The sequence below is a fragment of the Ictalurus furcatus genome, chromosome 19 (assembly GCF_023375685.1).
Source record: "Ictalurus furcatus strain D&B chromosome 19, Billie_1.0, whole genome shotgun sequence".
NCBI lineage: Eukaryota > Metazoa > Chordata > Actinopteri > Siluriformes > Ictaluridae > Ictalurus > Ictalurus furcatus.
Window position 1 is genome coordinate 22,415,205 of NC_071273.1, and position 27,118 is coordinate 22,442,322.

The following is a 27,118-nucleotide window of genomic DNA, read 5'->3' on the forward strand; positions in this document are numbered from 1 at the left end:
TTTTCTTTTTATGCTCCCTAGGCCGGGAACGATCTGCAAAATGTAGTTAAACTAGAGATATTGCCATCTCTGAGTACTTTTAAACGACTTTTGCAAACGGTGTTAAAGGAGTCTTGTAAGTGCTTTTCTTGATTTTACTCTTATTAATTGTTTTCTATGGGTATTATTTTCTGTGATTATCTCTGTGTGAAACTCTGCTGCATTCTCGACCATGTCTCCCTTGAAAAAAGAGATTTTGATATCTCAGTGGGATCTTCCTGGTTAAATATAGGGATAAATAAATGAATAGAACTGAGAACTCAGCAGTATTTTCTTTGGTATAATCCGCAAGAACGTCTACTTTAGTGTTTTGGTTAATATATTTCGTGAGTCTTTTTTATTTTATTATTATTATTATTATTATTATTATTATTATTATTATTATTATTATTATTATTATTATTAATATTAACCAAGAAACTTTTATTGAGACTTTTATTTTGAAGGCTAGGCCGCCGGCCGCCATTTTGTTTTGAGCCGCAGACTGCCTTCACTCCAGCAGCTGACGTGGAGCTGAAACTCGGATGTGTGGACGTTAGAGAGTGTAGCTTAGTCCTCACACTTATTATCCAAAACATTCCTTAAAAATGATAAAGAAATTTGACAAGAAGGACGAGGAGGCGGGTAAGAATTCATTTCCCTTTGTTTAATGTATTGAATTTCGTGCTGTTGATTGAAACGAACTGTAATATGTGTGTTGGATGTTAGCTTAGCTCTCCATTGCCAGCGCTTTGCTATTGTCACTAGTTACCTAATATTTGTTTGTATGGTATAACACCTGCTCTAGTCTGTAAATATAAATGATATTAATGCTTTACGCGCTTTTATATAACAGTATGCCTAAATAAATGTTCTACAAGTCTTTATTTTGTGTCTGGCTAGCTAGCATTATCACAGCTGGCTAATCTGTTCGTCATATACTTTGACTTGCACTAAATCATTGCTTTTAGTCTGTGTTAGAGTCTAGCGTAATCTTTTTATTTTCATTTTTAATTCTTACACCCAGTCCATGAACCTAGTGTAAAGTTGTGTTTTTGTTGGTTGGTGCTTTGACAGTGGTGATGTGATATTTCAGCCCGATTTATTAAAGATCTGACCTCATTCTGCACAGTGATGGTGTATAGGATTAACTCTTATTTGTCATGTGTTTGTTGACAGGAAGTGGCTCCAACCCGTTTCAGCATCTGGAGAAGAGCGCTGTCCTGCAGGAGGTGAGGGGAGGAAGTGATATGTGCATCTCTAAACTCGCATCTGACACTTCTGTCTGATCTGATAGTGTGTGGCTGAGTGGTCTGATGTTTTAAACAGACTTTAGTAGTTTGTTAAAGTTCAGACAGTCCAGTGCTGTCGGTTTGGTGGTTGTGTTGTGGGATTATTGGATTTGGTGTTTCAGTTGCTCTATCATGCTTTTTTCTTTTTGAGTTTGACTCGCTGGATCAGATTTTTGAGGGGTTGGGTTTGGAGTTGTATTGCGGTGTTGGGTTTGGAGTTTTATAGCGGTGTTGGGTTTGGAGTTTTATAGCGGGGTTGGGTTTGGAGTTTTATAGCGGGGTTGGGTTTGGAGTTTTATTGCGCTGTTGGGTTTGGAGTTTTATTGCGCTGTTGGGTTTGGAGTTTTATTGCGCTGTTGGGTTTGGAGTTTTATTGCGGGGTTGGGTTTGGAGTTTTTTTAGTTAGTGTTTTTGTGTCGGATTAAGTTTTTGAGTTATATTACCTTCTTTGAGCTGTTGAGTTTGGGTTTTTGAGCTGTTGAGTTTTGCGTATGTGGATTTGCTGTTTAAATTGTTGGATTATTATTTTTTTTTGTATAGTCTTGAGTTTTTGGATTTAGTATTTTTGACTTGTTGGATGTGGGTTTACGAATTGTTAGATTTGGGATTTTTACTTGTTGGATTTGATGTTCAAGGAGTTGGATGAGTTTTCTTGTGGCGAGCTTGTGTTTTTAAGCTGTTGGATCAGAGTTTTGAGTAGTTAAGTCGGGTTTTTAAATTGTGAGCTTTGGCGCTGTTGAATTTGGTGTGTTTGAATTGTTGGGTTAGTTCTTTTGTGTTATGCTGAGTTTTTGAGTTGTTGGATCAGAGTTTTAAGTTGTTGACTTGTTTGACTTGTGAGCTTTGGTGTGTTTGAGTTGTTGGATTAGTCTTTGTGTTATATGGAGTATTTGAGTTGAGTCCAGTACTGTGCCTTCATGTACGGATGTCTGAGTTGTAATAACTGCATCAGTGTTGTGCATCTCGGACTGGAATGCTGGATCGGTACCAGGTTTCTTTTGACGCATTTACATATTGTTGTATTACCCAAACTATTTGACATCGTTAATGAGTATAGTGATGTATAAATGTGTGTGTAATTCTGACTGACACTTGGGCACGGGACACGTCTCTCCCTAAAAACCATCATGGCTGTGGTTTTTCGCATAACTTATCAACAGAAGCTTGTAGGGAGTCAGTCAGAGCTCTGATAGCGGTGAACAGTGTTGCAGATCAATTAGTGTTTTTCCCCCCCTTTTGAAGGCTCGTATCTTCAACGAGACACCCATCAACCCACGAAGATGCCTCCACATCCTGACAAAAATCATCTACCTGCTCAACCAGGTCATTAATTTCTCCTCATTGATGTGTCCATTTTATTCTACTCCTGTTTAAAAAAAAAATTGTAATAATTTATGCGCTCTAACCTCTCTCTCTCTCTCTCTCTCTCTCTCGCTCTCTCACTACAGGGTGAGCACTTTGGAACTACAGAAGCTACTGAAGCCTTCTTTGCCATGACTCGGCTCTTCCAGTCGAATGATGTAAACACCTCCATGTTGTCATCATTAAACCTTCAGTCGATTATGTAATAAAAATAAATAATAATCGCATACAAAAAATGTTTTTGTCTGTATAGCAAACACTACGAAGGATGTGTTACCTAACCATCAAGGAGATGGCCAACATCTCTGAGGATGTCATCATCGTTACGAGCAGGTGATCTCTCGGGTTTCTCTCATCACCTGGTCACATGACGTGTATTCACTTTACGCTTATCAGGCTTGTGTCTGTGTGTGTGTGTGTGTTAGTCTGACCAAAGACATGACCGGTAAAGAGGACGTATACAGAGGCCCTGCCATCAGAGCCCTCTGCAGGATCACTGATGTGAGTGCAGTGCGTTTTAATTACACATTAATTCTCTCACATTCTTCAGTCTTGATGTCCGAGTGTAATAATGCGTGACGTAAAAATACCATACTGTTAAAGAGTTTACAAGTCGTACCTCTGGCTTCATCAAGAACATGATTTTAGACAACAGTTGTGTGTAAGATGACACACAATTAATTTTTCCTTAAATTAAGTTAACGCTGTAACAGTGTTTTAATTCCGCGAGTATTAACCGGCCCTTGAAAAGCTAATCTTAGCTAAGCTAGTCTTAGATGATATTTTACATCATTTAGGTACAGTACATTTTATTTCTTGGTTTAATCTGAAGTTTAAAGTCTTTATTTATTTGTGTGTTTGTGTTTGCTGTCCAATAACTAGTCATTTTGCAAACTAGCATTGAAAACAGGTGAAGTTTACCATACACCCTGACCCTCTTTTTAATTTTAAATATTTGTTTAAAAAAATAATTTGTACGTTTGCGGTGAAACAAACTATAAAGTGAAAGCAGTAGTATTGGAAATACGTTACGTTTTAAAGTCCCTGTGAAGAGCACTGAAACACCCTAGCCTTATTCGATGTGTTGATGACATTTCCACCGAAACAGGAAGTCAGGGCGGGACACATCGAGTGACTCCTCCGCTTTTTTACATCGCAGTAGCGTTTAGCGTACCTCACAGCCCAGGCTAAGCCGTACGTGTGTGTTGGATTCACTTGTAGAGGAATACACCGTGCGCATTCGAGCAGCCAAAGACACGTTTACGACCCGTGCTTACACAACGGAAACTTCAGCAAGGTGGTTTTTATAGTGTCACGGGGCGGGACATTTCAGATCGTTTCCAGTGAGCGTTTGATTGGACAGAAAATCTGACGAGAAGCTGAAGTGCAGAACGATGTCATCAAAATTGTTGCTCCATATCGGTGGTGGAGAGAGAGAGAGAGAGAGACGGTGCATTTCGAACGCGTATATCTTCTAAACGCGAATTATTTTTTTTGTCATTGTTTTGGAGCAGCACTAGCTTCTAGATAACCTTAAGGCTGACATATTTACATTTCATACTAAATGCCGCAAAAACGTCCGTTTTGATTTCATGGGGACTTTAGGAGATTCCCTTTTTCAAAAAAAATGTTTTGTTTAATAACTATAGTGAGTCTCCAGAGAAGTACAGTAGCCCTGGAAATGTATTTAATTTACCAGACATCCTTCCTTCTATGTCTCTGTCTGTTTTTTTTTAAAAATATTAATTTATTCATTTATCAGTTTATTTAAAATAAAAATTCCCCACCATTATCACATCTAGAGTTAATAGCCATCGTGAAAGTAACTTTTTTGCTGTTACGTCGATGAAATCACAGGTTCTTGGGTTAAAACCAGCCGCATCTTGATGCTGAAAGCAAACAGAGGTTTTTTAGATGAGGGGTGGGGAGGGGGGAGAGAGAAACGCTTGTTTTGGTGGTCTGGTGTCGTAGTAATGACTGTCCTTTGTATTCCTTTGTCTTATAGACGACCATGCTGCAAGCCATCGAGCGATACATGAAGCAGGCCATCGTGGACAAAGTGCCCAGCGTGTCCAGCTCTGCTCTGGTCTCTTCTCTGGTAAGAACGACTTAAACTGATTTAACGTGGACTATAGTAGCGTTGCGATGTCTTTCCCCCGTGCTCACTGTGGTCGTGTGTGTTTTTCCTTCAGCACATGGTGAAGATGAGCTATGATGTAGTGAAGCGCTGGGTTAACGAAGCTCAGGAAGCAGCGTCCAGTGATAACATCATGGTGCAGGTTGGTGTTACTAATAAATCTTTTTTTGTTGTTTTTTTAAAAAAAAAACGTGTTCTGAGTGTCCACTTTGATGTACAGTACCACGCCCTGGGCCTGCTCTATCACCTGAGGAAGAACGATCGCCTCGCCGTCACCAAGATGCTGAATAAGTTCACTAAGTCTGGCCTCAAGTCTCCGTTTGCCTACTGCATGCTGATCCGCATCGCCAGCAAGCTGCTGGAGGAGACCGAAGGAGGGTACGTGATGTGTTTTTATATTTGTTTTAATACACGGGACCGGTAAAACTGTTTATAAAGTTGAGGCTTGGAAGGTTTAAGATTGCATTCTGTTTTTAAATGGCGTTTTTTTAATGAATTAACCACAAAAGAATCATAAGAACCGTAGGGAAGAAGAAGGTATCTGTTCGTGATTCTGACACGCCTGCGCGTTCTCTCGCAGTCACGACAGCCCGCAGTTCGACTTCATCGAGAGCTGTTTGAGGAACAAGCACGAGATGGTGGTGTACGAAGCGGCCTCGGCCATCGTCCACATGCCCAACTGCACCGCCCGAGAGCTCGCCCCTGCTGTGTCTGGTTGGTTTCTGATGATTTCCATATCTCTTTGTGTATGTGTGTGTGTGTGTGTGTGTGTTTGTTCTCAAGACATTTCCTGATCGATGTACTTATTGCTGGCTTGTCCTTCTCAGTGCTCCAGCTCTTCTGCAGTTCACCGAAAGCAGCACTACGCTACGCAGCCGTGAGAACCCTCAATAAAGTGAGTCTGCCCCCCCCGGTCTCTTTTTGCGGGAATATACAAGCAAACCATGGGCATTAGAAGTAATTAAATAAAAAAACAAGGAACTCTAGTGAATTGTTTAGAACTATAACAGTGGTGTAGGAATTTTTACTGTCCTGCAGATGTCAGTATAGAGCGCCATGTTAAACACGTCCATGCTCTGATTCATTTGCACTTCAGATAAATTCTGTCTAAAATAGTGTTGTCAAAAGTACCAGTACTTCGGTACCATGTCGGTACTAAAAAGGAAAAAAAGTTGACGGTACCAGATTTTCATAAGTACCGGTAGTACAGAGTACCAGGTCAACCTATTGGACATAGGAGCCAAAGCAGCAGCAGCATCTCCGCCGGTCATCATGGCTGCATCCGAAACCGCGTACTTACCTGTTATATAGAAGATAACATACATGTATTACTCTTGGACGCTCGTTTTCTGCTTTCTGTGCCAGTACCGCTAAGTGTGTAAGAGCCACGCCCCTAAAATTGATGTGCAGATAGATTAACCGTGCTTTCAGGAAGAGCGGATGGCTTACCCGCAGTATTTATTCAAGGAGTTCAAGCAGGTGAGTTTCAAATTATGGTAGAGGTTAGATTATGAATGTTGTAGCTTAATTTAATTCCAGTGTATTATTGCAAAAAAAAAAAAAAAATCCTCGTTTTTGTTTACTTAATGTTTTGTTTAATACGGTCAAGAGTCCTTATTAACCATTTAATGCTTTAACTTTTATTGGGGGAAAATGAATGGAAGGACATGATGGGGTTTACTAATCTTATACACCAGAGGCTTTTTGATGACTGATATGTCTGAAATTTGTGTGTTAGAAAATAATAGATGTGCATCTAGCACAGTTTGTGCCTTTATCAGTCAGTCAGAAAAACATTTCTACTCTTGTCTGGATAACTCGAGTAGCTTTAATAATGATATGCTTGAAGTATAAAGATTAAAAATACTTTAATTTTTAATCTTTTTAATTTTATGTTGATATTTAACTTTATTAATTAAATAGTATGTTGTTCAATTAGCAAGTTTGTTGTGTTTTGCTTTGGTATTGAAATTGATACCGCGTTCCGTGGAATTTTACTGGTTTTGGTACCGTGACAACCCTAGTCTACAAAGCTTCACTCTGTCCGTTACTCCTGAGGGACTGGTAGTTAATCTGTTTCGTCTGAAACGAGTTATCTGATGGGGTTACCTGCTTGTTTTTATGTTAAAATATGGTGATTTTAACTCGCACAGGAAGTAAATGATATTGTACGATTTTTAAAATAAGATATATCCGCTTCCACTTAGGATGCAGACGTTTGTTGCTGTCTGCCGCTGTTTCAGAGTTATTCGCGAGAATATTATGACGTGACTGATTTGTTCTCGGCATCCTGCCCTGTTTTTGTGATCACTCTCATGGTGTCCACCAGGTGGCGATGAAGCACCCCTCTGCAGTTACTGCTTGTAACCTGGACCTGGAGAACCTGATCACCGACTCGAATCGTAGCATTGCTACTCTGGCCATCACCACGCTGCTGAAGACAGGCAGCGAGAGCAGCGTGGACCGGCTCATGAAACAGATCTCCTCCTTCGTCTCGGAGATCTCTGACGAGTTCAAGGTTCATAACTTTGGAAATCACAACCCACTTGTCAATGTTTTAGGTCTTAATAAGGTGATTAATATGTGTGTGTGGTTGTTTTTTTTTCTCCAGGTGGTGGTGGTCCAAGCTATCAGTGCCCTGTGCCAGAAGTACCCCAGGAAGCACAGTGTCATGATGAACTTCTTGTCTAACATGCTCAGAGATGATGTAAGTTATGCAGGGGATTATGGGCCAAGTAGTTTATTATTGGTTACTCAATAGCAAAAGTATGTACACCCTTTGTGTTCCATGGCTGCTACCTTACCATCAGAGGGCACCAGGTGGATCAAGCTATGTACGATAATATATTTATACGACAGAAATGTGATACTGTTTGGATCGTCTTGTTACAGAATACAATCACTTTTTCAGAAATGTTCTAGTTAAATAGTAAACCTGACCCCAACTAGTAAAAATCATGTGGTGTGCAAACTTTTGCTTTAGCAGCCCTTGATCAGTGGAACCTGCTGCTAACTGGTTCATGTGTCTGTTTCCTACAGGGAGGCTTTGAGTACAAGCGCGCTATCGTGGACTGCATCATCAGCATCATCGAGGAGAACCCCGAGAGTAAGGAGACGGGTCTGGCTCACCTGTGCGAGTTTATTGAGGACTGCGAGCACACAGTTCTGGCCACCAAGATCCTGCACCTGCTGGGGAAAGAGGGCCCTCGCACCCCCTCGCCTTCCAAATATATCCGCTTCATATTCAACCGCGTGGTGCTGGAGAGCGAAGCGGTCCGTGCAGGTGAGCCTTCCTCTGACTTTCAGCCTCAGAAAACCGGATATTCATCAATTTTTAAATAGTGTGTCATGGCTAGCTTAACAAAGTTCAATAAATAAATAAATAAAAAGGTAGCGGTAAGTAGCTCGACCTGTTTTCCACCATCAGTATAAGCTCATGGTCTGCCTATATACGGCTGAAATGTATAGAGTTTCTAGGATTGAAAAAGGAGGAAAATAATTCTCGTTTATAATTCTATAATTAAATAATAATTATATAATTCTAAGTCTTTAATTAGCAGTGACTTTGGTAAAAGTTTGCTGAGTAAATGTCGTGCTGTAATCACAAGTATTTAGCCTACGTTTAAATAAGGAATAAAACAGATGCGGTGGTGCTGTTATAGGAAATTAATCAACAGTGATGTTACTAACACCACGCCGAAGTTGATTATTTAAAAAATATTACATTATAATTAAATGTAGCGAGAGAGGAGATTGCAATGGTCAGCAACGTATTCATATTATATTACGTCATGTTATGTTAAACCACCCCGAAGTTGATTATTTTCCTGTAACGGAAAGTCCTGAAGTGTTTTATTCTTCTTACGCCACTGCAATTTTCCAGCAGTTATTATTGATTATTTTTTTACATGTTAAAGAAACTTCATACTTTTTGTCCCGTAACTTAACAGTTACATTTAACGTTGTGGCACACCCAAAACAAATTACTTCCTGTCATCACTTACGCTATAGCAATGAGCTTGTAAACTGCCGTTTTTTTTCACAAGCCTCTCTCTGTTTCGAGGTTAATAAGACAAAAATTGTCAAAATGAATTGTCTTTCACCATATCAACAGTTGGCTTTTTAAAAAAAAATATTTTTAATCCATCCATTTTTCTGTTGTAAAGCTGCTGTGAGCGCTCTGGCTAAGTTTGGAGCACAGAACGACGACCTGCTGCCGAGCGTGCTGGTCCTGATGCAAAGGTAATCCCTGCTGTACGGTGCATAAGGACAATATACACACCTGCAATTATTACCTTTATTTTAATACTACCTGAGCCACAGGTTTTTTTTTGTCTATGCATATATAATATATAATGTACATAACTGGCAGTACTTATAGCTGTGTATGTACAGTAGCTGAGTTTGTTTTGTGTGTGTAGGTGCATGATGGACAGCGATGATGAGGTGAGGGACAGAGCTACATTCTACATGAATGTCCTGCAGCAGAAACAGAAGGCTCTGAACGCTGCTTACATCTTTAATGGTATGGCCCACTGCTATCGAGACATTTAAATAAGTAAATAATAAACAAAAACACACTACTCGTTCTCTTATTTATGAGACGTTTTTATTTAAAAACAAATATGGTGTCTCAGGTTTGTCTGTGTCTGTTCCTGGCCTGGAGAAATCACTCCATCAGTACACACTGGAGCCTTCAGAGAAGCCGTTCGACATGAAGACCGTTCCTCTGGCTACTGCACCGATCACAGAGCAGAAGACAGGTGCGCTTCTGTTCCTCTGTTTTACCTTCAAACTACTCCTATCTACAGGAAAACGCTACATGCATTTACAATTACAACTTTATTATTCGTTTGTTATTAAATGTCAGAAATCGCACCAGTGGCTACAAGTAAAGCTCCTGAGAAACTGGGACCTTCACGCCAGGACATTTACCAAGGTAAGCAGGCACGTCATCCTATCAGGTCCTATCAGCTATCCCGGCTTAAGTATCGTGCCACATCAACCACCAAGAAATATGAACCGACTGTATATATTAAACTGTACATATTAAAGGAAAGTTTTATTTGGGATAGTCAGTAGTGAGTAAAGTAGTCTGCTGTTCCCTGTTCCCATACATACACATATTACACACACACACTATCGGTCAAAGGTTTGTGGACACTGGACTGAAACGTTTCTCATGATCTTAAAAAGCTTTTGATCTGAAGGTGTATGATTAAATGTATGAAATCGGTGTTGTAGACAAAAATATAATCGTGCCGCCGTATTCATTTCTTAGATTAGAAAACTAAAATTTTATTTGCAGAAAAAATTTGTTTAAACGGACGACTCGGAGCGAAATATTCTCAGGGAAATTCCTCAAGAAATCGCTCGAGAAAACGCTAAGAATTCATTTCTGGAAATTCTTGGTGGAAAGCGTGTCTACTGTGAATATTAAATTATTTGGATTTATTTTGGAATTTTTTTATCACAACATAATTCCCATAGTTCCATTTGTGTTACTCCAGAGTTTGATGACTTATTTATTATTTTAAAATGTGGGGAAAAACAATTAATGAATATGTGTGTGTATGTGTGTGTGTGTGTGTGTGTGTGTATATATATATATATATATATATATATATATATATATATATATATACACACACACACACTCATTAATTGTTTTATATGTAATATTGTTGTATGTGTCATGGCCGTCTCTCTCTTTCTCAGAGCAACTCTCCACCGTTCCCGAGTTCCAGGGTCTTGGTCCTCTGTTCAAGTCGTCGGAGCCGGTGCAGCTGACTGAGGCTGAGACGGAATACGTGGTCCGCTGCATCAAGCACACGTTTGCTGGTCACATGGTGTTCCAGTTCGATTGCACCAACACGCTGAACGACCAGCTCCTGCAGCGCGTCCTGGTGCAGATGGAGCCGTCCGAGGCTTACGAAGTGGTGCATCACGTCCCGGCTCCCAGCCTGCATTACAACCAGCCTAGCTCCTGCTACACACTCGTCCGCCTGCCAGACGACGACCCCACAGCAGGTGAGCTCACAGTCCAGTGATGTCACTGTGCACCGGATTAGTTTTTAATCCGAGAAAGTCCGATAACGTCATTTATAAGGAATTAGTTTCAGTATGTTGCCATACAGTTTACTTGCCTGCTGAAGTGTGAGAATATTACCTTATCCACAGGAGAGCTAGGTGGGAAAAGTCTATTAGGCAAACATTATATTTCTAATCCGGCCTCTACAAAGCTTTCTATGAACCGCCTCCTGAATTTGAATCCGTGTTTGTTGCCTCAGTGTCCTGCACGTTCAGTTGTACACTGAAATATCTGGTGCGTGACTGCGATCCAAACACCGGCGAACCTGACGATGACGGTTACGACGACGAATATGTGGCGAGTTCATGGATCTTTTTTCTTCTTTACACTTGTGTGAAAAGCTGTTCATATGCCATACATATCACCATCTTTATTCCTGACTCACTCGCTCTATCTCTCACTCGTTCTTTTAGTTGGAGGATCTAGAAGTGACCGTAGCAGACCACATCCAGAAAGTCCTGAAGCCGAATTTCGGCGCGGCGTGGGACGAGGTCGGAGCCGACTTTGAGAAGGAGGAGACGTTCGCGCTGGCTTCGGTCCGGACTCTGGAAGGTAACCTCAGGGGCGTGGCCACATTAACGGTTCAGTGAGATGGCTGCCACACTGATTGCCGTCCTGTCCCTATCCTGCGATCACACACAACCCGGCATGCGTTTTTTGTGCTAATATGAACACTGTAACCATAGCAACACTCTCATCCTACCTACTTTTGGCTATCTAACTAGCCTAGCGTGGTCTCAAGATTAGCGTTATTATTATAATCAGTATCTCGGAGTAAATCTAATCAGAACTAGTATTGTCTGCCATCTTTGTTTTCCTCCCTTGCCCTCTAACGTGCGATTAGACCGGTTGAAGGTTATTGCTTTTCTGAAAATTTGAACTGTTTTTTGATTTGAGAAGCTGCACTGCTGGTATTGTTGTAGGTAATTTGATCAGACCTCTTAAGACCTACGATGAACTTTGTGTAGAAAACTTTTCTTTTGCTGTACGTGATTCCACAGAGGCCATCAACAACATCATCACCTTCCTGGGCATGCAGCCGTGTGAACGTTCGGACAAGGTCCCCGAAAACAAGAACTCTCACATCCTCTTCCTCGCCGGTACGACTTCGTTTCCTTTTATAGAGTATTTTATTTTCTCCTCCAGGGTTTGCGAAACGCACGACTCTGCGTTAATTCCGAACGCGTGCTCGGATGACTGACGAAGTGAAAGTTTAACTCCGTCGCGTTCACGCGGCAGTAAACGTTAATTCCGTGTTGTGGCTCTCCGCAGGCGTGTTCCGGGGAGGTCACGACGTGTTGGTGCGCGCGCGCCTTGCCCTCGCCGACGGAGTTACCATGCAGGTGACGGTGCGAAGTGCAGACGAGAACGTCGTCGACGTCATCCTGGCCTCTGTGGGTTAAGAGAATCCTGGTGATGAGGTCACACGCCAATCACACTCGGTCCACGCTGTACCCGTTCATATGTATAACGTTTGTATACCTTGCACATTTCTCTCTCTCTCTCTTTTGACTTTCTTTGTTTATCCAGTGGTGAAACAAAATACAGCTGAAAAGACTCAACATTTAATTGCATTAGCTGTGAGCGAGCACGTTCATTTCGTGGGGAACGTTGTTAAATCCAGAATGCCTTTTACAGTGATTAATAAACAAGAAACAAACACGGATGCGCATTTTTTGTTGTTTTATTACCTCTGCTTGTCTAATGCGTCTTTTTCTTATTGATTCGTTACAAATACGCTTTCAGAAATATTCAAGTTGCATACATCTTAAAGCTGGTGTGAGTCAGGATTTGTTTGAAAAAAAAAAAAAAAAAAGTATTTTCCTTAAATGGCATGAGGGTGGTTCTACTTGATCCAAGACACAGGTTCCCAGCTCTGGTCCTGGAATAATACCCCCTGTCCTGCACATTTGAGCGTTATCCCCTGCCCTAGCACACCCACTACAACTCAGGAAGGACAGTCGGCTTTCCAGTACTAGTGATGGGAACCTCTTATCTAAGACAAAAAGCGTCCTTGTCAAAAGTCAAAGAAACATTTATTTAATAAAACAGTTCAGATACTGATGGTCTTTTCAGAGTGTGATGATTAGAGAGAGCAGAGACGCTTGACCTACGCACACTGCTTGGATTTGAAGCCTTGGCACTGTGGCACCAATTAAACCAGCGAAGATGCGACTCGCCAGTTCCGACGGAGGAGCAGCTAATGATTTGCATGTCACAGTATTCACAGCTAGCTTGTATAACCTTAAAGCCATGCAGCGTGGCGAAATGTCAGCATAGAAACGGGAACACCGCGTTTAGTTTGTCCAGATGACGGTCTCAAACACCTCCTCTGTGTTTTCTCTCATCGAAGGACGATCATGTTTGAGATTTAGATACGTGCAGAATGGATGGATTAGCTCTGTTTTCAAACATCCTACCTGTTCTTAATGAGACAGACGTGTAATATACTGACCCACATTTATCATTATCTACCCTGATCGTTTCTGTCTGGAAAGATTTCGCTACGTTAATGAGAGTTCGATTTTTTGCACGCCTGCCTACAATGGCGATAAACTGGGAGAGAGAAAAAAATCTGGTTCGAACCGGTTTATAATCTGAAACATCACGATTGTTTAGTTTAGTCACCATAAAGATATCAAACCTATATCTTTCCTAATTAATAAGAATTTCCACTAAGACGTTTAAGCCCACTGCTGTAGAATTATTTTAGGACTCGTGAATGTGTTCAGTGCCCATATCATAGTTTCGAATCCTGATTTTAAAACCTGCAGATCAGTAATACTGAAAAAAGAAATCTATAGATGATCTGAGCAATTGTTGAGTTCTCTTTCTTCATAGCTCATAATACCATTACTCTGCGATGACGACCCCGGGCCGTGATTTCGCTTCGCCTCGTGTCCAGCGGTGCAGCGCGTGACGGCAGCGTGCGCTGTTCAGAAAGAGTTGATGAAGTTGAGGTAGGCGTTTGCGAAGCCCATGGGATCTTCGAGCTGTGGGTAATGGCTGATGTGCTCATCCAGAACCGTTATAGTCGACCTTGGAACTAGTTTTCTGCAGGAAGAAAATATATACAGGCAGTGTCACCTCGACAATGTATTTATTACATAAAGATTAAAACGGTCATGCTGTTGTAGAAAAATAATCAACGACAGGGTGGTGTGATGTAGCTGCGGTACTGTTGCTATAACCTTTCACCATAAAAGCACATCCTGAAGTGTTTTCTCTCTTGTAATGCCACTAATTTAACCACAACATACTTTTAAACCGTTTATAGCTACACTTAGTGTAATCGTGGCATGTGAGACCAGCTAGTTCCTGTCATCACGTGCAATAGAGCGGCTATTAACTGTATTCTGGTATTCTCACCAGCCTCCGTCTTTTTTTCTTCTTTCTTCAACATTAAAAATGTCATGTGACTGAAACCACAAAGCGTAAACTCCTCTGTCCTGAAAATGACACTGGAGACTCCTTCCATAAAGTGTTAGACGTCCCCTTACAGGAAACGTCAGCATATCAAAAATCAGACACCTTTTTTTTGTAATTCGTGTAGGTGGAGCATGCGCCTTACAAGTCTACGTGTAAGCTGTTACAATATAAACCTGTTTATGCAGCTGTGCTACAGTTAAAGAAACTCAAATCAACAATCTCTGACCAATCGGACTCGAGAATTCGACAGTGCTGTGGAATAAATTTGAAACTAATCTGGTGTCAAGTCTAATTTTGTGCCTTTGAGTAACGATGTTTTTGTTTACTTACTGGTAGAGATGAATAAACTGGGGGGACGGATTCACCGGATCGAGCGGTCCGTAGATCATGTGCACTGAAAGAGTACAAAGGACATTGTCAACTACTGATAAAGGACATTTTCTTTCTTAAAACAAAAAAAAAAAAAAAAAAGTGTGGTGATGATGCAAGAAATAGTTCCTCCTAAACCCAGTGAGATCCAGCTAACAGAGAATATCTAACATTTTTTATGTGTAGTACCACGTCCTTCCATTCCACAGTCCATACCGGGACAGGGTTAATACAAAAACGGTGTTCGTTACTCCACGCGGAATTTGTTTAACAAATTGAACACATCTCTTGGGTCATTTTACCGCACGTCTGTTTGGATTTGTCAGCGTTAACACGCTACACGCATTCCGTAGGAATCTTTACAGCTCGTAATAGAGCCGGTATTCTGTAATATCCACTGCCAGTGCAGTGTATGGAGTTCCTTTAACCTGCACTAACTGGGGTTTTCAGGAATACCACGTTTCATTAAGAATGACAGAGTACAGGGAGCAGCGGTTATTCCTGGCCATGTTGGTTTTGTCAGTGATCTGCAACAAGCCCCGCCCCTTCTGTTCTATGGTGCATGAGGCATGATTTTACAAGGCATCTGTATTTTGTTCTTGACATTTCCATGTAACGTTAGCCTCGCACCTCCGGGGTTGGGGGTTTGAATCCAACCTCCACCCTGTGCTTTGGGAGTTTCCTCCCCCAGTCCAAAGACATGCGTTGTAAGCTGAGTGGCATCTCTAAAGTGTGTAAATGTGTGTGTGTGTGAATGCGCCCTGCCATGGATCGGTACCCTGTCCACTACCTCGTGCCTCGAGTTCCCTGGGATAGGCTCCAGGCTCAGCGTGACCCTGAGTAGGATAAGCGGTTCAGAAAATGGATGGATGGAGTGTCTTCATGACGTCCAAATATTTCCAGAGTATGTGTGACCAGACAAACAAGCACACTAAAATGTAGTCAAATGTGATTTGAGACACAGCCGAGGCCAATTGTCTCCTTTTTTTTTCCTCCAGTGGATTAAACCTTTTAACCTAAATAAGCCGTTACAGTGAAGGTACTCCGACCTCCACAGGACAATAGTGTGATTAAACACTGGCCACACACACACACACACACACACACACAGCATTCCCAAAGCTAAGGGAAAGGACAAAAAGGCCGTAATCAAATACGTCACGTTTACAACCACTTCTCATCTCACCTGTCTCGTTCTGTGTGTGCCGTACGTTTCTGACTTGTGCAGCTTTGTTTATTTCTAAACATACTCACATGGGGTTAATGTAGAGGTGAGCGCTCCAACCCATCTCTCTCTGTGCTTCAGTCTCTGATTAATATACTGCAGGATGCTGCAGGAGACACACGGGGAAAGGACGAAACGGCGTTACGAGAAGATCCGCAGCCTTCGGAACTTTTTGAGTGACTTCATTCGACTCAGACACACAAACCGCAGGACGTCGTAAACTACTTAGACATCCCATCGTTTTATAAGAATCTACACCGCAGCGCTGCTGAATTCTGGATTCTGATAGGCCAGAAGATGTTCGCTAATTTCCTAAAACAGCAGCTCGGTCAGTAGTGCGTCCGCAAATCACCGGTTTACGATGATATTCATGCGCTCGCTCTAATACGTTATCGTTTCTATAGTAACAGCTTACACGGGGACTCGAGTAGCAGACGCTCCACATCATGCCAGATTAATAACAGGTTATAAACGTGTCGCTATCTGACAAAGATAAAAGGTAACTCTTCTCTAACGAGATGTTTGTTTAACATTCGTGGAAGGAGTCTCCAGTGTCGGTGCTTTGAGAGGTAAAGCTGTAGCATTTCTGACATCCTCAGGATAGAGGAGTTTACACCGTGTGGGGTTTCTCCGTTTACTCTGTCTTAATGACTTCATGAGACGTTAAAAAATAAGAAGAAGAAGAAGAAAGTCTGGCGAGGGAATGATTTTTTTTTTTTTAAAGCTGCTGTGACGTAAAGGTTCCACAACATTAAATGGAACTATAAAAAGTACATGTCGTTCTTTAAAGGGGTAGTTCACCCAAAAATGAAAATTCTGTCATCATTTACTCATCTTTATATTGTACCAAAACTGTATGACTGACTTTCTTCTGCGGAACATAAAAGAAGATATTTCGAGAAAAGTTCTCGGTTTTTTTTTTTTTTTTTGTCTGTACAATGGAAATCAATGGACACCAAAACTGTTTGATTACCAACATTCTTCAAAATATCTTCTATTGCGTTCCGCAGAAGAAAGAACCGCACGCAGGTTTGGAACGACACAAGGGTGAGGAAATGATGAGAGAACTATCCCTTTAATAATGATCAAACTGTTCGAGTTGGCAGAGTGCTGTGGTATAAGAAGAACAAAACACTTCAGCACACGCTGTCTGTAGAAAATCATCAGCTTTAGCACACCACACTGTCGCTGATTGTTTCCCTATAAATCACGTCTCTAAGTGTTTTCTATTTTCACGTGTACATCAGTAAGCTGATTTCGGGAATAGTTAAGAGCCTGTGAGCCTCATGAGATTCACAGCAGCTCGGATTGTCACCTGTCCATGACCAAGTTTCCGTCGTTAAAGCGGATTCCTGTCCACATGTCCCAGAGCTCGGCTTCGGTCGGCTGCGTGTACGGACCGAAGACGTCTCCGATCCTGCCAGACGCAGAGAAACACTCTTATTTACGATGTAGAGCAAATGATAAAAGTGTTAACGTGTGTATTTGGGAAAGTCTTCTATTCTATTCACCCTTTCGAGAAGAGGTAGAAGTTTATAAGTCTGGTAATCAGAGGGGAGATGAAACCAGAATCCTTCAGGACCTGCAAACATCAAGAAATGTAGCAATGAATAAATTGCCTATTCATTAAAAAACAAACAAACAAACAAACAAAACGTGTAAGATTATATAAACAGTGCCGTGAATTTGGACTCACCTTTTGAAGAAACCTCGGGTAATGCGTCTCGGGGAATATACCTGGAACGATCATGTGAAATAAACATCATTGCATCATGGCGCTGTTGAATTCTGGATTCCGATTGGTCAGAAGGTGTTGACTAATTTTATATAACTGACAGTGGTAACAAGTTTATATTAATACGATTGTTCTTATAGGTTCGTTATCGTTTCTATAGCAACAGTTCAGTCAAAAGGGTGGACGCGTCACATAATGTGAAGTAATGTGAGTAATAAACGGATTAAAACAATGGTAAACATATCATCGTTAGGAGGATTATTAAGGAAGGAGTCTCCAGGGTCAGTACTTTGTAAAGGTCTGTTCAGTCTGGATGTAGTCTTGTAGGGGTTTCACTTGCTGTTTGAGACCATCAGAGAAGAGCAGCGAGAGAAAGGCAGCGAGAGAAGCGAAGTGAGAGTAAGGCAGCCAGAGAAAGACAGCGAGAGAAGTGCAGCGAGAGAAAGGCAGCCAGAGAAAGGCAGCGAGAGAAAGGCAGCGAGAGAAAGGCAGCCGGAAAGGCAGCCAGAGAAAGGCAGCCATAGAAAGGCAGCCATAGAAAGGCAGTCAGAGAAAGGCAGTCAGAGAAAGGCAGCCAGAGAAAGGCAGTCAGAGAAAGGCAGCCAGAGAAAGGCAGTCAGAGAAAGGCAGTCAGAGAAAGGCAGCCAGAGAAAGGCAGCCAGAGAAAGGCAGCCAGAGAAACATACCTCCGTTTGAAAGGCAGAGACTGCTTATGGCCACGTGTCCAGTTCGATTGTTGTCACTCCTGTGTGTTAACACTGCAAGTAAGATTTCTGAAGATCACATTGACAAACACACCAGTAACATCTTCAGTGGATCTTAAATAGCTCTAATTCTCACTCTCTAATTGTCACTCTGATAGCCCACAGCCTGCAACGTTTACATTTACACTGCAGGAAATAAGTATTGAACACAACATTTTTTTCAGTAAATATATTTCCAGTGAGGTTATTCACATGACATTTTCACCAGACATCCGTATTAACTCAAGAAATCCGCAAATATAAAGACTAAAGTCCATAAATAAAGTTCTGTGTAATAAAGTGGCTCAGCTCTGTTCCCTCTCAGTTTAACTTCTGAAACAACCTCAATCCATTAAATACTTCAAGCAGAAATTTCTAGTGCAGTTTTCACAACTCTTCTGATCTGTTTCACTAAAGGTAAGTAAGCCATGTAAGAAGACATCATCTCGCCTGTAGAGGAGCTCGAGTGCTACAGTGTCTCCATAGTCATGTGACAGCAGGTTGATCTTCTGCTCAGCCAGGCCCAGGTGCCAGATTAAAGCCTCCACTACACCGGCCTGCTCGAACACCGAATACCGGTGCGGCCTCTGAAACATTTCAAACATTTCGGGATTTTTTAAAAACAAATTTCCAAAAAGTCAGCAAAAGAAAATGTCTGTGTGTTTCCATCGACTACAGTCACGTGACGGTTCTAAAGATGAGATAAACGTGAGCGTGAGAAAAAGTCTACAGTAGGAAAAGAGTACAGTAACGGAGAGAGTTAATGTTGTTCAGGTTGGTTTTCCTGAATTATTTTACATTAAATCAAGACAAACTAAACCATAACTATCCTCAACTTCCAGGTTGATGTTTAGATACTGCAGTTAAACTTTACACCTCTTATATTTTACATTAAAAAAAACAAACAAACCATGACTTGATTATAAAATTGTCAGTAAATATGAATGTTAGAGATGATAACATGGAGCTTACAGGTTTGTCAGAGAAGCCGAAGCCGAGGAAGTCGAGTGCAATGACTCTGTTAAACCGCTGACTCAGAGGCTCCCAAATCTACAAAACAACAGGTGATGACATTGACCCGTGCAGAATGAGTGGAACTGCAGCCTCGTTCATACAGAAACACTTTCCATACACTTTCTCTACACGGCAATCTATTTATTCTGTACATACAGTGTATGCTAGAGGTGTGCACTGGAAGTCACGTTTTTGTCACTGGAAGTCACATTTTTACTCTCGTGCCAGTGGGAGCGAGCGGTCAGACATGACATTTACCTAAAAGCTCAAAACCACCTCTGGTGTTTATTTCCAAAAAGCTCTATTTTGGTTTCATCTGACCATAGAACCCGATCCCATTTGAAGTTCCAGTAGTGTCTGGCAAACTGAAGACGCTCGAGTTTGTTTTTGGATGAGAGCAGAGGCTTTTTTCTTGAAACCCTTCCAAACAACTTGTGGTGAAGTAGGTGACTTCAGATTGTAGTTTTGGAGACTTTCTGACCCCAAGACACAACTAACTTCTGCAATTCTCCAGCTGTGATCCTTGGAGATTTTTTGTCCACTCGAACCGTCCTCTTCACGGTGCGTTGAGACGATATAGACACGCGTCCAATTCCAGGTCGATTCATAACATTACCAGTTGACTGGAACTTCTTAATTATTGCCCTGATGGTGGAAATGGGCATTTTCAATGCTTGTGCTACTTTCTTATAGACACGCCCCATTTTCTGAAGCTCAACAACCTTTTGCTGCACATCACAGCTATATTCTTTGGTCTTACCCATTGTTATGAATGACTAAGGAAATTTAACCTGTGTGTTACCTCATATTTATACCCCTGTGAAACAGGAAGTCATGGTTGAACAATTTCCTGTTCCTAGTCACCCAGGTGTACAAAAATAAATGTAAAATATCAATGGGAATATACTTCAAATATATTTCTCTCATATGAATTCATAGGGGTGCCAATAATTGTTGCACACCTACAGTACCTCACAAAAGTGAGTACACCCCTCACATTTGTGTAAATATTTGATTATATCTTTTCATGTGACAACACTGAAGAAATGACACTTTGCTACAATGTAAAGTAGTGAGTGTACAGCTTGTGTAACAGTGTAAATTTGCTGTCCCCTCAAAATAACTCAACACACAGATATTAATGTCTAAACCGCTGGCAACAAAAGTGAGTACACTCCTAAGTGGAAATGTCCAAATTGGGCCCAATTAGCCATTTTCCCTCCCCGGTGTCATGTGACTTGTTAGTGTTACAAGGTCTCAGGTGTGAATGGGGAGCAGGTGTGTTAAATTTGGTGTCATTGCTCTCACACTCCCTCATACTGGTCACTGGAAGTTCAACATGGCACCTCATGGCAAAGAACTCTCTGAGGGTCTGAAAAAAGAATTGTTGCTCTACATAAAGATGGCCTAGGCTATAAGAAGATTGCCAAGACCCTGACACTGAGCTGCAGCACGGTGGCCAAGACCATACAGCGGTTTAACAGGACAGGTTCCACTCAGAACAGGCCTCGCCATGGTCGACCAAAGAAGTTGAGTGCACGTACTCAGCGTCATATCCAGAGGTTGTCTTTGGGAAATAGACGTATGAGTGCTGCCAGCATTGCTGCAGAGGTTGAAGGGGTGGGGGGTCAGCCTGTCAGTGCTCAGACCATACGCCGCACACTGCATCAAATTGGTCTGCATGGCTGTCGTCCCAGAAGGAAGCCTCTTCTAAAGATGATGCACAAGAAAGCCCGCAAACAGTTTGCTGAAGACAAGCAGACTAAGGACATGGATTACTGGAACCATGTCCTGTGGTCTGATGAGACCAAGATAAACTTATTTGGTTCAGATGGTGTCAATTGTGTGTGGCAGCAACCAGGTGAGGAGTATAAAGACAAGTGTGTCTTGCCTACAGTCAAGCATGGTGGTGGGAGTGTCATGGTCTGGGGCTGCATGAGTGCTGCCGGCACTGGGGAGCTACAGTTCATTGAGGGAACCATGAATGCCAACATGTACTGTGACATACTGAAGCAGAGCATGATCAGTATGCAGCATTCCAGCATCATAATGACCCCAAACACACCTCCAAGACTACACATGTCCAGACCTAAACCCTATTGAGCGTCTGTGGGGCATCCTCAAACGCAAGGTGGAGGAGCACAAGGTCTCTAACATCCACCAGCTCCGTGATGTCGTCATGGAGGAGTGGAAGAGGACTCCAGTAGCAACCTGTGAAGCTCTGGTGAACTCCATGCCCAAGAGGGTTAAGGCAGTGCTGGAGAATAATGGTGGCCACACAAAATATTGACGCTTTGGGCCCAATTTGGACATTTTCACTTAGGGGTGTACTCACTTTTGTTGCCAGCGGTTTAGACATTAATGGCTGTGTGTTGAGTTATTTTGAGCAGACAGCAAATTTACACTGTTACACAAGCTGTACACTCACCTCTTTACATTGTAGCAAAGTGTCATTTCCTCAGTGTTTTCAAATTAAAAGATATAATCAAATACTCACAAAAATGTGAGGGGTGTACTCACTTTTGTGAGATACTGTATGTTTTGCAAACAGAACAACTAAATTTGCAGAAAGAAAGATAATAAATGCTAGAACGGATGAGAGTGAGATTAAAAAGAAGGTGTCCCGTGTACACACCTCTAGTATCTTGTATATCTGCTCACACAAAAAAATGGTTTATTTAGGTTTCCCATAGATACTGACTTCACCTGGCTCTGAGCACTAACATACAAACACAGTCCATAGTTCAGAAACCTTTTAGATAGCTTTTTTCCTTTTTTTTTTTTTGCTAATCACATAATATTAAAAATAATAAAAGACTACTCAGAAGAAAGGGACATTAGCGTTATACGTAGTGCTTACCTTGTGCCAGTCGTAGCTCGAGGTGGGAAACCCATGAAGCAGCAGCACCACATCAGAGCTCCCTACAGCGCCCAGCGACTCTGCCATCAACCACAAAGGGGTTTCATTTATTTCTGTTTATTTACAGCAAGTCGCTGATGTCTATACCACCCAACAGCAGCTCTACATCATCATATACACATTAATGACTGACTAGATAATAATAATAATAATAAAACAATAATAATAATAATAATAATAATAAAACAATAATGATGATGATGATAATAATAATAATAACAATAATAATAATAATAATAAAATCATGATGATAATAATAATAGTAATAATAATAATAATAATAATAATAGTCTTGATTATATTACCACTTTCACAGGGGTCTGTGAATCACTGCCAGAGGAACTGCGATTTTTTTTCAAATTTAGTTAAAAATTAACCCACCGTTATAAATGTTTCTGTATTTATTTACTTCAATAATTAAATTATAATTTTTTTTTAAATCAATAAAGTCAACTTGGACCTGATATGTTGTGCGGGTGGAAAGTTCAGGAATAAAAAGCTCTTTTAAACTCGAATAAATTAACATAAATATTTATTAGATTACTGTATACAGGCGGGGTCCATAAGTATCTGGACAGCGACACAACAATGTGCAATTTTGCCTCTGTACACCACCACAATGGATCTGAAATGAAGGCTGAAGTGTAGACGTTCAGCTTTAATTCAAGGGGTTTAACAAAAATATTGCATCAACCGTTTAGGAATTAGAGCCATTTGTTTGATTTATTATTATTATATTTTTACAGGCTCAAAAGTAATTGGACAAACGAATAATCATAAATATACTATATTATATGTACAAAATATTATTGTACACACTTAAAACAACGCTGATGCTTATGTTGATGATGATATGCCGTGTCGTTCTTTAATAAATAAAATTCATAATGTAATAAAATGCAGTGTGTAGGAGGAATTAAACACTGCTAGACGTGCTGTTATTGGAAACTGGTCAAGTCCAGGGTGGGAACAGTAAGTTCGCTTCACATCAAGATGATTATATTCCATAACAGAACAAATAGTTTTTTTTCCCTTACTTACAGTCTTTATTTCTTATTTACTATGGGCGGCTGTGAATCAGGTGGTAGAGCGGGTTGTCCACTAATCGCAGGGTTGGCGGTTTGATTATCGGCCCACGTGACTCCACATACCAAAGTGTCCTTGGGCGAGACACTGAACCCCAAGTTGCTCCCGATGGCAAGTTAGCGCCTTGCATGGCAGCTCTGCTACCATTGGTATGTGAGTGTGTGTGTGAATGGGTGAATGAGACACAGTGTAAAGTGCTGTGGATGAAAGCGCTATATAAGTGCAGACCATTTACCATTTACTTAAAGCATTGGCGGCTTAGTGGTTAGCAGGATCTCCTCACACCTCCAGGGAGTTTGCATGTTCTCCCTGTGCTGCGGGGGTTTCCTCCGGGTACTCCGGTTTCCTCCCCCAGTCTAAAGACATGTGTTGTAGGCTGACTGGCGTGTCTGTAGTGTGCGAGTGTGTGAGTGTGTATGTGATTGAGCCCTGTGATGAACTAGCATCATGATGTGATGAACATCCAGGGTGTAACCCCGCCGCGTGCCCGATGCTCCCTGGGTTCCCCGTGACCCTGAAGGATAAGCGGTACAGAAAATGGATGGATGGATGGAACATGTTTTTTTTTTCCTTCAAGTTACCTTAGACTTCCATTAGAAGTGAGAACGGGCTTTCGGTTCTTAGCTCAGTGCAGGAAAACATGTCAAAATTCATGTCTGCGGTAATAATCCCATACACTACCCAGAGATTAGGTGGAAAAAATGCAGAAGAAAACACGTCTCTGATGGATTTTAGCGCGACGATGCTTGTTTTCCGCATGACCCGAGCTCACCTCTGTAAAAGATCTCGTTTCCTCGGAAGCTGAAGAAGCGCCCGGAGGAGTGCCAGGTGTGCAGCGCGTGTGAAAGCGGAGGCTGCGGGATGTGCAGGTAGACGGCGAGAAGAGGAACGCACAACAGCAGCACCACACGCTGCCACCACTCCCTCATCACAGCGCCGGCAGACACACACTCCGCTCCTGCCTAAACCCCAAAACACACACACGGCTGAACAACACTGTGCAACGTGATGTCTCTTCGTCTTTACAGTACAGATGAATTCTCGATTCGGTCTGTTTACAAGGTGTTCGTTCATTTTCTCGAACAACAGCTCTGATAATAGTGCACAATACCTAAAGGTTTCTATAGCAACACCTTACACAGGGACTGCTCTCGAGGATGCTCATATAACCTACTCCTACATTTACATTTACGCCATTCGTTGATCATTGATATGGCGAAGCTATAACGTAAACAAGCTCAGGATCGAACGGACATTCCACAACATCACACGCAACTATAAAAGGATAAAAGTGCAGCGTGTTGTTCTTCAATAAGTGAAAAGGCCTTAACGTCGGCAAACCGCCCGGGTAGCTATGAAAGCAATAAAACACTTTGAGACGTGCTGTTATTCGGAAAACAATCAACGTCAGGGTGGAACCTTCGCTTCGCACCACGTCGCACCGCTGCTGATTATTTTCCTCGAACAGCACAACACGGAGCGCTTTATTCCTTATTCATCATCATACTCGGCTTGTATATGAATATGCAAATGAGCATTAACAAAACAATCTGTAGGTTTTTCATTCAGAACCCTAACCATGAGTTTTAAATGTATTGTAAGAGTGAGATCACACGCACACGCAACGTTACCCCCGCACTTTATTGAACTGTATTGAACACCAAACAACGTAAAAACAGAACATAATAGTCGACATAATACGCTAATCCTAAACCACGTTTTATTACTGTACTGAGAAATTTACCCCAAAATAAGGACACCCATGATGATAAAACAAAAAAACACTCAAATGGCACATTAAGTGCATTACATGAGCCGATACTGATGAAGTGCACTTGTATAGGGTGTGGTGCACCATTTGGGATCCAGCCTAAGTGCCAGGATTAACGTAAGCGGCTTTTAAGAGTGCGGGTTGGTATGAAGACAGAAATGAACGTTTTACATTAGTAGGCTACATTCTACAGGATTAGAGATTTCATCAGAGTTGAATACAGTAGATTTATCTCCGTGTATTTACAGCCTTTTACTTTAACCACCAGGGGCTCGGGGGATTGGGGGGGGGGGGGGAGGAAAAGCTTAACATCTCATTTTTTGTAAAAAGTGAAAATATATTGTATATAGGCAGATCCAAATAGTTCTTCCTTTCTATTATTATGAGGCTGCAATAAAACCACATCTAAGATGATCAAACCTATTCCTAGACACATCTTACTCGGGTCAAGCTTGAAACGGACAGCTTTATATAGAATAAGAGAACGGAAAGCTTGAAATGAGTAAAAGCGTCTACGAAACAAGATTCAGGTTTAGAATTTACTCGAGATCATTGTCCGCAGTGCAGTGATGTCACTCACAACAACTCGATCAAACACATGACGGAGGCTATTAACGGTCAGGTTCTCGGTTCTGTTGAACGTGAAATCACTGTGTTCACTGTCACTAAATTTGAAAAATATGCAAGGAAAACAAATGAAAGAATAATGTGTCCCTGCTGGATAAAAAAAACAAAAACAAAAACAAAAGAAACCATCATAGAAATTCTAATGGTTTCCACTACAAATACACCATTAAAACCATCAGCTGTTAACTAGTCCTTAACCATTAATGGTCCTTAATGGTGTCCACTATACACGACATGCCACCAAACAATAAAAGGCAACAAATTACTAGTAGAGACCCACAGGGACCATGACAGTTTCCATTAAAACCAATACAATTCCCATTACAACCATTAAAACTTCTATGAGGGTTTCTATTCTTTATTTGGTTTTTCCAGCAGGGTTTGTATATATATATATATATATATATATATATATATATATATATATAACCAAAATTATATATATATATATAATTACCTAAATGACATGTTTCTCACTACAGTGCTGATCCTGGTCTATTTATCTGAGCTGTAAGCAACTATGTTCAGATTAGTGTCTCTCACTCACTCACTCACAGTGTATTGCTGAGTGAACGATTAAGACCTGCACCATGCACGCTGTTTCATTTTACTTGAATTGTATATGACTTCCGGTCTCACTACAGGTGAGGTATACGTACAGGTGAAGTGTGGCGGCTCATGACCCCGAGGTTCTCCCCTTCAGCTGCATGATCAGACCAGAGTCTCCTTCCTTCCGTGTGGCTTTGTGTTTTGGTTCTGAAGGTCTCAGTGTCATTAAACACAAACCGCTCTCCGGTGCCGCCTGCTGGAGCGGATGGTACATTACACACTAAACCTGCACATATAACATGGGTTCAATCCTAAATCACTGCACATGTCCTCGACTAAGGGCACTACATAGGACATAAAGGCATCTATTTGACAATTAAAAATAATAATAATAATAATAATAATAATAATAATAATAATAATAATTATTATTATTATTATTATTATTATTATTATTATTATTATTATCAGACATTTAATTTGATAAAGTATTTAAATATGTAAAATATTGTATAATATTGAAATTTTTTATAGTCCTATAAAACAAACAAACAAACAAACAAACAAACAGAAGAATCAGTAGCGTGTACTGTAGATTCAGATATCTAGATATATAGATTAACCACACCACATGATAACTTGGTTTCTAGTGTCCTGTTCAGCTGATTTTCCTGCTCAAACACACACTAAACCTGGAGATGAGCAGATGACTTGAATCAGGTGGTTTTGAGGATAATCACCAAACCACAG

General features: G+C 41.1%; 2 protein-coding genes across 2 annotated transcripts; one reads left to right on the top strand and one right to left on the bottom strand.

Moving 5' to 3' along the window:
• Positions 1 to 522: 522 nt before the first annotated feature.
• Positions 523 to 12,564, top strand: copg2 (COPI coat complex subunit gamma 2). The gene is made up of 23 exons (XM_053650895.1): positions 523 to 663; positions 1,198 to 1,250; positions 2,553 to 2,633; positions 2,759 to 2,830; positions 2,926 to 3,005; positions 3,098 to 3,173; positions 4,678 to 4,770; positions 4,865 to 4,951; positions 5,030 to 5,187; positions 5,390 to 5,523; positions 5,637 to 5,704; positions 7,139 to 7,327; positions 7,421 to 7,516; positions 7,849 to 8,092; positions 8,976 to 9,051; positions 9,231 to 9,334; positions 9,447 to 9,572; positions 9,680 to 9,748; positions 10,528 to 10,839; positions 11,100 to 11,197; positions 11,314 to 11,452; positions 11,902 to 12,000; positions 12,173 to 12,564. Exons 1-23 carry the CDS (start codon positions 627 to 629, stop codon positions 12,301 to 12,303), a joined length of 2,622 nt encoding a protein of 873 aa, XP_053506870.1. The 5' UTR covers positions 523 to 626; the 3' UTR covers positions 12,304 to 12,564.
• A 2-nt stretch (positions 12,565 to 12,566) lies between these two features.
• mest (mesoderm specific transcript) lies at positions 12,567 to 26,748 on the bottom strand. The gene is made up of 12 exons (XM_053650896.1): positions 26,479 to 26,748; positions 24,194 to 24,383; positions 22,276 to 22,355; positions 19,374 to 19,451; positions 18,852 to 18,988; positions 18,345 to 18,403; positions 17,620 to 17,660; positions 17,435 to 17,505; positions 17,239 to 17,340; positions 15,953 to 16,029; positions 14,660 to 14,723; positions 12,567 to 13,954 (listed from the first exon to the last, which is right to left on the bottom strand). Exons 1-12 carry the CDS (start codon positions 26,497 to 26,499, stop codon positions 13,837 to 13,839), a joined length of 1,038 nt encoding a protein of 345 aa, XP_053506871.1. The 5' UTR covers positions 26,500 to 26,748; the 3' UTR covers positions 12,567 to 13,836.
• Positions 26,749 to 27,118: the final 370 nt, after the last annotated feature.

Bases quoted from the DNA above. Each gene is read 5' to 3' on its own strand.
- copg2 (XM_053650895.1), top strand. From the start codon at position 627: ATGATAAAGAAATTTGACAAGAAGGACGAGGAGGCGG. The intron at 5,524-5,636 runs GTTGGTTTCTGA...TGTCCTTCTCAG, and splicing joins GCTCGCCCCTGCTGTGTCTG to TGCTCCAGCTCTTCTGCAGT. The intron at 5,705-7,138 runs GTGAGTCTGCCC...GGTGTCCACCAG, and splicing joins CCGTGAGAACCCTCAATAAA to GTGGCGATGAAGCACCCCTC.
- mest (XM_053650896.1), bottom strand. From the start codon at position 26,499: ATGAGCCGCCACACTTCACCT. The intron at 24,384-26,478 runs GTACGTATACCT...TTTGGGGTTTAG, and splicing joins TGAGCCGCCACACTTCACCT to GCAGGAGCGGAGTGTGTGTC. The intron at 17,661-18,344 runs GTATGTTTCTCT...TGATCGTTCCAG, and splicing joins TCTCTGCCTTTCAAACGGAG to GTATATTCCCCGAGACGCAT.